The sequence below is a fragment of the Penaeus chinensis genome, chromosome 39 (assembly GCF_019202785.1).
Source record: "Penaeus chinensis breed Huanghai No. 1 chromosome 39, ASM1920278v2, whole genome shotgun sequence".
Taxonomy (NCBI): Eukaryota; Metazoa; Arthropoda; class Malacostraca; order Decapoda; family Penaeidae; genus Penaeus; species Penaeus chinensis.
Window position 1 is genome coordinate 20,579,994 of NC_061857.1, and position 12,500 is coordinate 20,592,493.

Genomic DNA, 12,500 nt, shown 5'->3' on the forward strand with positions numbered 1-12,500 from the left:
AGATCCTCCATTATAAATAACTATTTTATTGTGATCTCTAAAATATAGTTTACCTATAGAATATTATAGTCTATATTAATAAGTGCAAAGTTTCTGTCAATGGGGCTTCATAAACAGGTTCTCCTACAACAAAAAAGATCACTGCCACATTCCCCAGCACAGTCAACTTTAGCCTTACCTCTTGTATGAGCATTGTATGTTTGAGTAGTTTGCGGGCTTTCATTATCCTAACGATTGCAGCCTGCAGGTAGAGTTTTCGGTCCTCCTCCACAGCAGAGTGAGTTTGTTCTGCTTCGTGTTGCTGTTCTCTCTGAGGTGCAACACTGATCTTGAATTTTGTTCTTTTATTACTGTAGTCTGTATTAAGACGTACAACGGTCTCCCCACGAAGTTCCTGTTGGAGAGTGCATTCTGTATAATTCCATGTTCCATCTAGATTTCTTATATAAAATCAGAGGGTAATGTTGACTTGTACTTGGACTCATTATTTGGGAATGTTTTAATTATGACTTGTTTTGTTTACAAATAACCATACTGTATTAGAGTAAATATTTACAAGAGCTAGCATATCAGGAATCTGCAAAACAAAGCACCCACAGGAAGCCAAAAAAATATTAGGACTTTCGATGCGTGGTTGAGTAACTGCTGACTCTCTATGTTCACCAGCCTACCAAACACTCAAATCTTTTTCTTTTGAGACTGGGCATGTCTCCTTGATACATTTCTTCCACCAAAGACTGTAAAAATGTGTAAAAAGTGACAAGACAGAGAGAGGATGTATAGTGAAATCTGCTAAATTGACCAGGCACTTTTTCTTCTTTATTACTTGTTACATTGTTTCCATGCATACCACAGTACCTCACTCAGTAATATAGGGCTTAGATTCTTTCCTTGAAATGAATTTCCATTTTAAAAATCAGTAGTAGGGCATCCCAGAAAGACTTCAGCTATGTCCATCATGCTTATCAAGACTTAAGTATTGAGAAATTAATAAATCAATGGAGCTGAAAGCTTTGTGGACTGGAACTTCATCTTATGGCATAATCTTGGCTGTGAGGTATTTACAAAAGATGGGATAACGCACTGCTACATTGATATGGATAAATAACAACCCTCCATGACCAGGACTCGAACCTCGGCCAATCTAGGTATAAACCAAGATAACCAGTATTATATATCTCAGTAAATCTGACTTAGGATTTGAATTTCTAAATCAATTTCCACAAAGCACTTACAAGGAGTGTGTGTAAAACTCTACTATGGGGTTAGTGAGATCCTAGTTGCACACTCCTTTTAGTGGGTCATGTGGTATGGTTTATATAATACTGGTCATACCTGGATTGGTCAAGGTTCAAGCCTTGGTAAGGGAGGGTTGTTATTAATCCATATCAATGAGGTGCTGCATTATTCTATCTTTCATAAATACATCTAACTTAGAATTTGAATTTCTAAATCATTTTCCATAGAAATTGATTATCCATATTTATGCGGCACTGCTTTAGTCCACCTTCCATACATAGAATTTCTTATTTGCTCTTCACTACATGCTCACAACTACCCTTCACAAACATTCTAGCCTTTCTTAGGGAAAGAGGCAAGCCCTTTCTTACTTGGTAAAACTGTGTTCACAAAAGAAAAAACAGAGTATTTGGTCAATCTTACAGCATTCTCTATCCTGTACTTCACAGGCTATGGTGGTGGGAAATACCAAAATAACAAGACCTCGGTATCTTGTAAGCTGGTAAGCATGAAGAGATCCGACTATTCAATGAAGTGCCTAAGAGTTCCAGGGGTTCTCAAGATTTTCCAGATTAATCATTCTGCTTCTCCTTGACTTATGACTTATGGAACTTAAATCCATTTGCATAAACAAATGATTTGATTTCCAGTTGGTGTGTTTTATTATAAAGTTAATATAACACAATCCAGTGATCTAATTCAAAGAAATATATACAATTTATTACATGGCCTATATCATATCTGAAACTTTAACCTATTGGTGACTGATACAGCTATTTATCACAAACACTGGATGATGCTTCTTCTCGCCATGAGTCTATGTCCCAGTTTCCAGAATGAGGTCTCATGTCTTACTATGAGCCAGTCACACATGATGTTTTTACAATCTGTTCAATGATAACTAAACAGAGTGTACCATACTAACATATACCCTTCTAAATGCCATATTATCAAATATCTAACTGATTAATGGTCCAGATAACACAGGTTGTTCAAGTTGGTAGAATCTCTTCTACTAACTTATGTTATAATTATATACTAATAATTCTGTGAAAGTATTATACATCAGCAAATTAGCATAACTAATGATACTAATGCTAATACTAAACAAATGTGATAATCAAAATCACTGAATGAATTATCCAGTAGGATTTGCTAACTCTGAACCTCAAGGGCTAGAATAACACAATTGTTCACACAGACTTTTTCTTTATCCACTGAGAACCTTAAGGACTTCCATACCTCACCATCAGTCATGAGGAGCTTGCTATCCAAGAGAGACTGTAAAAATTTATTAAACTGCTCGTCATTGAGGTGTGTGTGGGTCTGCAGTTCGTTGCACGTAAGGCTATCCACCTGGAGAGAGAAAAATTGTAAAAAAAAAAAAAAAAAAAAGCAAAAAAACATTTATTGCATAATATCTCTTTTTTTTATCTCTTTCAACTGGAAACTGCACATACACTATAGTACCTTTTAAAACACTTAATGACAAATGTACAAAATAATTCACAATTGGATTGTGTAGTCATCCTCTTCCAAATGACACTGAAACACAACAAACGTTTAATTTCAAAAAACAGTCTCTACAGTTCCAAGTCAAACTTTACTGAAGCAGAAACTCCTTTAGCGTTGGCAAATGAATGGACAAATGTTATGCTCTCTCACCTTCTCAAACATGAGCAACATTGCCATCTGGAAGGTGGACATGGTGATGAGGTACGTTCTCTTGCTGTGGCTCACTTTCAACTCCCCTGCAAAGACATTGAAACATATATAAAAAAGACAAAATTTGTTTCTCATTTTGCTTTAATTCTAAGGAGAGACTAAAAATCTAAAAATCCTAAACCAGCACCATTATTCTACGGATTTTAATGAATAGTTTTTCATTTTCTAAATCTAAAAAGAAAATTGTATCTAAATACACCTATACTAATGTTTTAAAAGAACTTGGTATAACAAGGAGTTTGTAAACTTCCTAAAATATCTTCATTATTCAATAAACTGCCAAAAGAGCTGCCACAAACAACCTACCAATAGTTATGGAACTGGATAATACACCCTTAACATACACACTCATGTAGTCTACCAGTAAAAGCCTCACAGTTCTACCATCTGAAATACAGAACTAAACCTTGAATTGATCTAAACTGAATCTGTGGTTTTGCAGGCTCTCTTTTGGAATGATTGACATCCAAACTAACTAAATCAATATGCTGGTTAAATTTACTGTACTGTACCAGAGAGTAAATTTGGGCAAAATAGGAGAACCTAACCTTTTTAACTATTAAACCAACCATATATTTTACCTTGAAAAAAATAAAAACAAGTATAACACAAACCTTGACATAAATGATGCAGCCAAGTAAGTTTCCTACCACTGAAGTGACTGTGATAGAAGGTTTCAAACTGCAAAAAGTGAAATAAAAGACCATAAGAAATACATAAAGAATATCTCATTAATAACAAAAAATCACTTAAAGGCTATTTCATCAGTGGATTACCTTTCATCACTAACATACTTTGTCACATAATGTTATGCTATTTCTGTAATATAGAAGAGAGACATATACTTGATCATCACATTAAATTATGCTTGAAAGAGGGATGTCTATTCTAGGCCTGTCATTCAAGTCAGGTCATGTTTTGGCCAGATGCGTAATCTGACCTAAGTTGTTCAGCTAAGGTCTATTCTTAGCCTGGCATGCCACCTCAAGTCAAAATGGGTTATTCCCTGTTTAGGTCAGACTAGAATAAGGGGAGGGGGGGGGTTAAGAATGGACTTAGACTATGGACCTGATTGTGCACTTACTATTGTAACTGCATTGACAATACAATGCAATTAGAACACATATTAGTCATGCCTTACACATAAGAAAACTATTTCCAAGCCAGAAGGCCAAAATACTTAGGAGGGAAGTACAGTGTTCACTTTAACTTTGTCTTTTCAAATGATATAGACTGAACAGTGATCTAAACATGCATGTGTATATATATTGCACATATACAAATATGGCATCAATGGATTAAGAACATAAAAAAAATATTTTTTTAAAACATTTTTTGTTTCTTTTCTTAGTCCCCAAGAAAAAAAACATCAGATAATTACTATAAGAAGTACGTACAATTCCTGATTTTATCCAAACTACTTTATATCCTTATATTGAGATGTTCCTTACCGTTTGTACAGACTTTTCTAATTCTTGAGGCACAGCAAAAGGAGTGATACTTGTTTGACCTAGAGGCCAGGCCCCTGCCTGAAATAAAAAAAATACATACATCCATTAAAACTATGAAGTTACACATTATGATACTATCATAATGTGTAATTGTGGAAAATTCAAACTTTTCCAAAAGTGACATTATATTCCTGGCACAACTAAACCAAATGATTATATATAGCTGTCAAGCAGATTCAAGGTTTGTAATTGGAATATAGAGAAGTTACTTACCTGAAGAACATTTATTGAAAAGTTAATCCCAAGTTCATGGGATTTTCCCTTTGATTTCAAAAATTCATTAAACTTTTGGTTTAGATCAGAACTGACAGACATGTCAGTGAACATTCGGTGAAGCTTGCTGGTGTACTCATACCCACATGCTTGCTGTCAGGGAAAACAAACAGTAAGTGGAAAAGAAATATAATAAGAATATCATATAAATAAATATCCTCTATGGTATTTGCTATTAAAATGACAAAGATGAACAATAAGCAACACTTGTCAAAACAACAGTTGTAGTTTATCATTTTAAGTTCATTCCATGACCTTGAAAGTGATATACAAAAAGTTATCCGTAGCAAACCTTGAGTTTGTTAATCATGGCTTCTTCAGAATCCATTGACTGACTCTGTTGCTGTATCAGCCTCTTGGCCAACATCCGTGCATAGAACTTCTGAAATACATCTTTGTCGTCGATGTACTTAAAGATGGTGATACTATGGCCAAGCTTGTCATCAACCTCACTTTCATTCAGGCCTTTGGTAGACTTTTTGAGAAGCGTATCACAGTATCTATAGAGAATGGAACATTTCACATGGTAACACACTTCACATGATAATACACTACAAGGTTAATATGCAAATTTTTGAATCATTATGATAAAGAAAACTTACTTCTTAAACTTTCACTCTAGAGTAATAATAAATGATCAATAAAATAATAGATAAGAAAGAAAATGGCAAAGATTATTCCATAAGTCAAACAGATTTGGTTTGGGGTTATATAGTCTTTTATGTGAGTATTATTATAAAATATATAGGCCTAAAATCATTAACCAAATATAGGAAGACAAATCTGTTTTTGAAGGATGCTGAGTTCTGTTCATTTATAAATCTACTTTTCTTCAGTCAATCATGGACAAATCTCTTCATTAAATGAAGAGGTAAAATATAAAAATTGACTTCTGACACTCACCTTGCGAGTAACTCTGGGGATCGGCACACTACTTTGGTGTTTCCTCTATGATTTACAACACTTTCAAAGGCTTTGTCTAATGCCCCTACAAACTGTTGGTCATTGTGGAAAACGTCCATAATCATAGTGCGGTATTTCTTGTGCACTTCTAATAGACTTTCCACAAACTGAGCTGGAATCTGATTAATTGCATATTATTAATAATCAGAGCCCTACAGCTAATTCATACTTTATTCAGATATCAATATTTCAAATATTTATAAACTAGAACAACACTGACATTTCTAACATTATCTTTTTTTCAACAAAAACACAACCAACAAAATGCCTCACATTATCTCCTTTGAGACTGGTAACAGCTTGAAGTCCCTGCTGCTTGATGTGATCCTTGACATGGTGAACAAGCACTGTCAGCCCATTGGGGACCGGCCGCAGCAAGGTATACATGTTGGAGAGATCTCTGGTCCTCTCCGCACTCACCATGGAGCCAGTCTCCGCATGCACAGTTGCCAGGTGGTCGGCCACCATTCTGTCCTGAACTTCTTTCACAACTCTCTGGTGAGAACTGGGGGTGACATGAGGATAGTTTGGAACAAATCAGGGGACTTGGAGGAGTTTGATAGGGTTTAAAAAGAGAGAAAAAAGCAGATGTGTTTTTCCATTTAGTGTTTCTTTTAACCCCTTCATGACGGGTCACGCCTATAGACGTCAAAACAAACTACTCGAAATGTGGCATGCGGCTGTACGCCGCGGTGGCACGCCAAAGTGCTACGAGAAGGTGATTCGGCTTGATGTACCGAACTCCCACGCTCAAAGTCATTAATCGCCAGAGCATAGTTTTTTTTTAGTTTTCTTCACCCGTCACCAAGGGGTTAAGAACTCTAAATATAGCACCTAATCTTTAGTCAATCTTACCTTGGTGGCAAAAACTTGGTAGCTCTTAATTCCTCTTCTGCTAACCGTGCAATAACACATTCCATATACTGTGAAACATTGCAGTCTTGAAGTAAGGCTGAAGCTTCCTTTCGGTAAAATGACCCTGTTTCTCTTAACAACGCACCTTCAAATATGGATTCATAAAGCTGGAAGAAGGATGTTTTCATAAGTGAACATGAAATAATAATGTTAGACTATATAGAGTGTCTAATATCCAATACACCACTTCAAGAAAGTCAGATAAATGCAACTATTTTTTTATTTGCTAATGAACACTCTTGTTCTATATGGAGAAAAAAGGAAAAAATGCCACAAAGAAAAAAACTAAGCAGACATAGAAAAAACTGAAAGTAACAAAAAGGAAGAAGAAAAAATATAATACATATAGAAAAAGAAAACAAGAAAAAAAAAAATCATAAAAAAATCAACAGCACAGAGTCTTACACACACATACGATGTAATCCCTACCTGTAAAGTAGACTTCTTTTTATACATATTAACATCAACAAATGAGTGGATGACCCCACGGATGGTAGAGGTTGGGGCATCGGTGGCAGTTGCCGTCCGATCTTGTTGGATTCCCATGAGCAAGACGCCCACCAGGCGCTTCTGCAGCGGCCGTATCATCTCCCGCTGCCAGATCTCCAGACCCAGCTCCCCTGATGAGGCAGAGGCAAAGGGATGAAGGAAGGTATTAAGGGAGCAGTGGTGAGAGGGTCATTGGAATTTATTGTGTATGTTTGTGTCGAGAAATGGAAGGGTGTATTTCTTTGGGCTACTACATTTTTATGTACATAACTGAATGTAAGGTTTTCAAATAATTACACTGTTACAACATCACTATAACTATAAAAAAATATGAATTATTGTACTTTTCTTCAGTATAAAGTAATGTCTGAAAAATGTAGCTTTATGCACGCTTCAATACATTATAAACATAAGAATTTACTAGTAGTATAGGTATACTGTAGATTTTTTTTCCAAAATTTCACACAATAAAAATATTGAATTTACATATCATAAAAAGGTAGCAGCAAAGAAACTGGCACTTCAAAACCCCTAGCCATAAGAATATATAACAAGTCACCTATATTTACCAATTTCTAGTAGCTGCTCTGACATGTCCATCTGCATTGAACCATATGTAAGGTCTGCGTCACTAAACTTCTGCTTCTGGATGTGTTGCGAATTTAAATATCTGTGGATTAAATAAAAAAATAATCAGTAATTTGTATGAAATGTTATTACTGTCACTACTGACTTTAGTGCTATGTAAACATACAGCATTGCATATAAAGTACTTTCATCTCCTATCTACCAAAATGATAAGTGAATAATATAGCAAGAGCTTCAAAATCAGGCCTACACTAAGATATATAATCTCTATGAACCCAGTCATGAAAGGCATTGTATTCCATGAAATACAGATCATAGTGGGCACCTTTAACATTCCCAAAAGGACCAAAAGTAATTAATTTTACTGTACTTTCTAAAACCACTTATAATTATAACAATAATGCAATAATAAGAAAAATAAATTTGTTAAAAGTTCAGAAGACATCCAACTTGACTCCAGTACATTTATTTCAGCTAGACAGAGCTTGCATTGCTACCAACAGGTACATAGGCTGTTCTGATCTGTGTTGGACTAAGGATGGACACACAGGTGACTTTTAAATTTTTACCATTACCTTCATTCAGTACTACTGTCACAAAGCAATTCCTGTGTACTTACGAATACAAATGGTTAAGGTACTGTGTGCCTTTGCTGAACTGAATCCAAAAACGATGATATTCTGCAAGAAGGTTCTCCTCACTCTGCTCCTCCACCTTTAAAAATAAATGCAACAGATTAGTCGATTAAAAGAAATCCAGCTCAGTTCTTCTATTAAAGCTATAAATATAACATTGATACTAACAAAATATGCTTATTTTTTATCCTGTTTATGATTATAAAAAATCAGTGTAGCAATATTGTATCAAATTATAGTCTAATCCATCTGGATTTTCAATAGCCTCTGCCATCTTCCTAAAAGGTATCATACAGCCTGAAACACCAAGCACCAATGCCAAGGTCATTTACCCTTTGCCCACAAAGCTGGTAAGATCTCAAAATGACATTCATTTTGCATTAATGCCTGCAGATCTGCAGTTACAGTCCTACATATCTTTTTCCTCACACCATTATATTCCTGGCAGTTTTCATTGTAAACATTTATTTATGAAAGGTAGAGGTTACAGTAATAAAATTAGAATGATAATAAGGAGAATAAGATTTGAAAAATGTTTAAATAGCTTTTTACTCAAGAATGATTTTTGCATCAGTAATTAAGTCAATTCAAGAATAAGAAAAGTATTCCTGAACAAAAAAGTTATTTCATCATTATCATTTCAGATATGTAAAATATGCTTTAGTAGATAGTGCTTTTAGATTTGTTGAATTAATCAAACTTAGATAATGAGATGTTAGGTGTAACAACTGGTCACCAACATGTTTATGTAACTGCACAACTGACAGCAGCAAACTTCTATAAAATAACTGCCTGGTGGCAGCTGGGAATCAGTGCCAAAATCAAGCCCCTCCCTACCCCACCCTGATCAGACTAAATTAGTGCCTAGGAAAATAATGTAGTAGAAATAACTTCAGCTTAATAAAGATTTTTTTTTAAATGTAGATTGGCATAGCCCACAAATTATGCAAAGAATGGCTTCAATTAGTATTACCAATGTGTGGTAAGTGGGTGATTTTCTGGTGCCAGTTTGCATCTTCAAATCCATTAATTTTGGTAGTAACAGTTTCCTTGTAATGTCTAGTATACATTATAATGGGTTTCATTGGCAGTATGCAACAAGGTAATTCACTACAGTATTGGCACATTCACCAGAAACTAGGTCCCTAACTCCATGTCACAAACTTTATTCAACAATCTAAATTGCGGTGACTTTGCAATTGCCTAAAGTTAGGGTTTATGCATTCAGTATAATTGGAAATTGGCAGGGTTAGATTATTCGGTATCTAAAAATCTCTACTACATCTAACTGGAAAGACAGAGCCATTACAGTTCAAATCACACTCCTAAGGCAGAGGCAAATGTTCCTTACCCTGTCATGAGTTCTGTACTAATCTAGGGATGCCAAATACTTTAAATATAATTCAGCACATAAATCCCACTTGAATGACACTTGAAGGAGAATGTGATATGCATCCCATGACCTGGAAAACCAAGAATGGGTTGCAACAAGGCAGCCAGCCTGGAACACACTCCCACCTTACCTCAAAATAAAGCTGCCTGACATGATTCTCCAGTAGTTTTTTTGTCTCTGTATAAAGTCTCTCGGCGAGGGGCTCTGGAAACGCCACACATAGGGAGTACACATCAGAAAATCTGGTGTTCCAGACGCTCCTCTTGATTGAGCCCATGGTCACCACTTGCTGCACTGTCTCCACCAGGTCCCCCCATACCTCTTCAAAATTCACCGCACGAGGCTTTAATGACATCGTGTCAGCCTGCAGGGAGACAGAAGAAAGTCAGAACACCAAGAATGCACAAAGAGAAAAACATTTATTAATTTAGATGGTGTCAGATATCAAATACAGCATTGTATGAGAAAGGGAATACATATTCAGAAATAACACTCACTGACACTGGTCAAAATTTCTAAAGGTGCATTAAGCCTAACTTCAAATTGAGTGGATGTGGGTAGGTTGGGGGATTTGTGTGTGTGTGTGTGTGTGTGTGTGTGTGTGTGTGTGTGTGTGTGTGTGTGTGTGTGTGTGTGTGTGTGTGTGTGTGTGTGTGTGTGTTTTTGTGTGTGTGTGTGTGTGTGTGTGTGTGTGTGTGTGTGTGTGTGTGTGTGTGTGTGTGTGTGTGTGTGTGTGTGTGTGTGTGTGTGTGTGTGTGTGTGTGTGTGTGTGTGTGTGTGTTTGTTTTTGTGTGTTTTTGTGTGTTTGCACGCATGTGGGTGCATGTCTGTCTGTATGTGTATATGTATGAGTGAATGATCAAGTGTGAATGCTTGGTGTATGTACTTGTATTGTATTGCATTAGTGAGAAAGCATCTTCAATCAAAATCAGTGTCTGTGTTTTCTTGTCAATCATTAAAGTTATTACACCTCTCTTACCATTCTATTTCAACCACACAGTGCAACTGCAGATACCTCAAGTTATAGCAGTTAAGATCCCTTTCTAATAAAATGTGTTTTCCAATGCCACAATCCACAACTACAGATAATACAGAAAATTGGATGAGTCTTGCCTTTCATACTTCTTTAACCTGATTTGACCTCCTTCGTAAATGACCAAAAATAATATGCACAGGAAACTCTCAAACGAAACAAAACCGAAACTTGGGGGAGGAAAAAAAATATTTATATTCCTCGTGTCATTCCATCCCTCTCCCTTCGCTCCTTGTCTTTCTCCTCCTTGCTCTCTCATTCTCTTACTCCCGTCGCTAAAATAGAAAAGCGGATAAATGGGGGCCGTAATAACACATACAACAGGCCCCTAAACAGCTGATCCGTCTCTCTCTCTCTCTTTCTTTCTCTCTTCTTCTCTCCTTCTCCTTCGTTAACCAGAAGGACAATTCCCCCTCACACAACACCAGACTGACACACTCTATATCTCGAAACTTTCCTAAAATTGTTACGTATAACTTTACCTTATTAATTTAGGAAAAAAAGAGTAATAAAAGTCATGTAAACAATCCTCTTCTCTGTCGTCTTCTCGTTCGTTATGTTTCTGGACGGAATTTCTCGTTCTGTTGTTCTGTTTCTTGTTGTTGTTCTTGTTCTGTGATTTTCCTCTTTTTATTAGTTATTTTCTTTATTTCCCCGCCGTTATTAGCTATTTAATTTTAGTGGCAGTTATTTATTTATTTTATATTTTTTTCATTTTTGTTGTTGTTCTTCTTCTTCTGCTCTTGTTATTTTTTCCTTTATTTTGGTTGTTCTTCTTCTTCTATTTATTTTCTTGATGTTCTTTCTTATATTTATTTGTTGTTGTTGTTTTCCCATTCGTTATTTTATTTATACATTTCTGTGTTCTGTTGTTATAGGTGAGATTTGAGGGAAAATTTGGGTAATCTTTTTGGAGGCTGGCCGACTCTTAAATATATATTTTTTCAGGTTATTTTTGAGGTTTAAAAGATACATATATATTTTGGATGTGTTAAAAGGTTATTTTATACTTGTGGAATATATGTTGGCAAATAATTCCCTATAAAATGTAATGATGTCTTCACGAATTATAATAGCTAAATTAAATAAAAGTCACCAAATTTATCAAACAGATATATTGCTAAGCAAAAGGAAAATGAAGTCTCAACAAAATAACCCTAAAATAGGCAAATACAAAACGAGAGCAAATTGTCGTCTGTAACAACACTTGAAGGGAAGGCAGAACTTGCTCGCTTTATTTTGCCTGTTATTTCCCCTGTCATGGCGTTATTTACTTCAAGAACGACCATTTTCAAGGCTCTGTTTAGTAATGCGGGTAAGATGCGGCGTGATTTGTCTTGTTTAGGAAGTTCAAATGTGTTGAAAGTCCGTAAATAATGAGCCAGGGTTTTGCTCTTTGGAATTGAGAATTCTGAAGTTCTCTATTTCCTTCTATGATCTTCTTAATTCTACAGTTTATGACTCTCTTTGTCGAATGTTGCAAAGTAAATCGTGCTGGCTTTCAAAATGTAAGCTTTGTACTGTTATGTTGTTGTATCCAAATCCACAAATCACCGTGCCTTCAGTGGTCAGGCAAAGGCCATTCAACCTCCACTATGTTTTATCAATAAAGACAGAGCTTCGGCTGGTTATCTATTTGATGATAGATTAGCAGGGAGGTCAGCCAGTTTTCGTAAAAGAGCTTGGGCTGGTTATCTATTTGATGATAGATTAGCAGGGAGGTCAGCCAGTTTTCG

General features: G+C 35.8%; 2 protein-coding genes across 2 annotated transcripts in view; one reads left to right on the forward strand and one right to left on the reverse strand.

The window, feature by feature from the left end:
• Nucleotides 1–11,328, reverse strand: part of LOC125046814 (cullin-2-like) — a 12,118-nt gene extending 790 nt beyond the window's left edge. The window contains exons 1-15 of the mRNA XM_047644772.1: nucleotides 11,247–11,328; nucleotides 9,862–10,095; nucleotides 8,323–8,417; nucleotides 7,685–7,785; nucleotides 7,056–7,246; nucleotides 6,567–6,733; nucleotides 5,985–6,216; nucleotides 5,652–5,830; nucleotides 5,041–5,248; nucleotides 4,689–4,841; nucleotides 4,416–4,493; nucleotides 3,579–3,645; nucleotides 2,905–2,990; nucleotides 2,482–2,595; nucleotides 179–394 (exon numbers count right to left, since the gene is read on the reverse strand). Of these exons, the coding sequence (XP_047500728.1) occupies nucleotides 179–394; nucleotides 2,482–2,595; nucleotides 2,905–2,990; nucleotides 3,579–3,645; nucleotides 4,416–4,493; nucleotides 4,689–4,841; nucleotides 5,041–5,248; nucleotides 5,652–5,830; nucleotides 5,985–6,216; nucleotides 6,567–6,733; nucleotides 7,056–7,246; nucleotides 7,685–7,785; nucleotides 8,323–8,417; nucleotides 9,862–10,086 (2,112 nt within the window). The 5' untranslated portion in view covers nucleotides 10,087–10,095; nucleotides 11,247–11,328. The remainder of the gene's footprint in view (nucleotides 1–178; nucleotides 395–2,481; nucleotides 2,596–2,904; nucleotides 2,991–3,578; nucleotides 3,646–4,415; nucleotides 4,494–4,688; nucleotides 4,842–5,040; nucleotides 5,249–5,651; nucleotides 5,831–5,984; nucleotides 6,217–6,566; nucleotides 6,734–7,055; nucleotides 7,247–7,684; nucleotides 7,786–8,322; nucleotides 8,418–9,861; nucleotides 10,096–11,246) is intronic.
• Nucleotides 11,329–11,928: 600 nt separating this feature from the next.
• The window catches only part of LOC125046817 (39S ribosomal protein L42, mitochondrial-like), an 11,040-nt gene continuing 10,468 nt past the window's right edge, over nucleotides 11,929–12,500 (forward strand). Inside the window, exon 1 of the mRNA XM_047644776.1 lies at nucleotides 11,929–12,079. Within this exon, the coding sequence (XP_047500732.1) occupies nucleotides 12,025–12,079 (55 nt within the window). The 5' untranslated portion in view covers nucleotides 11,929–12,024. The remainder of the gene's footprint in view (nucleotides 12,080–12,500) is intronic.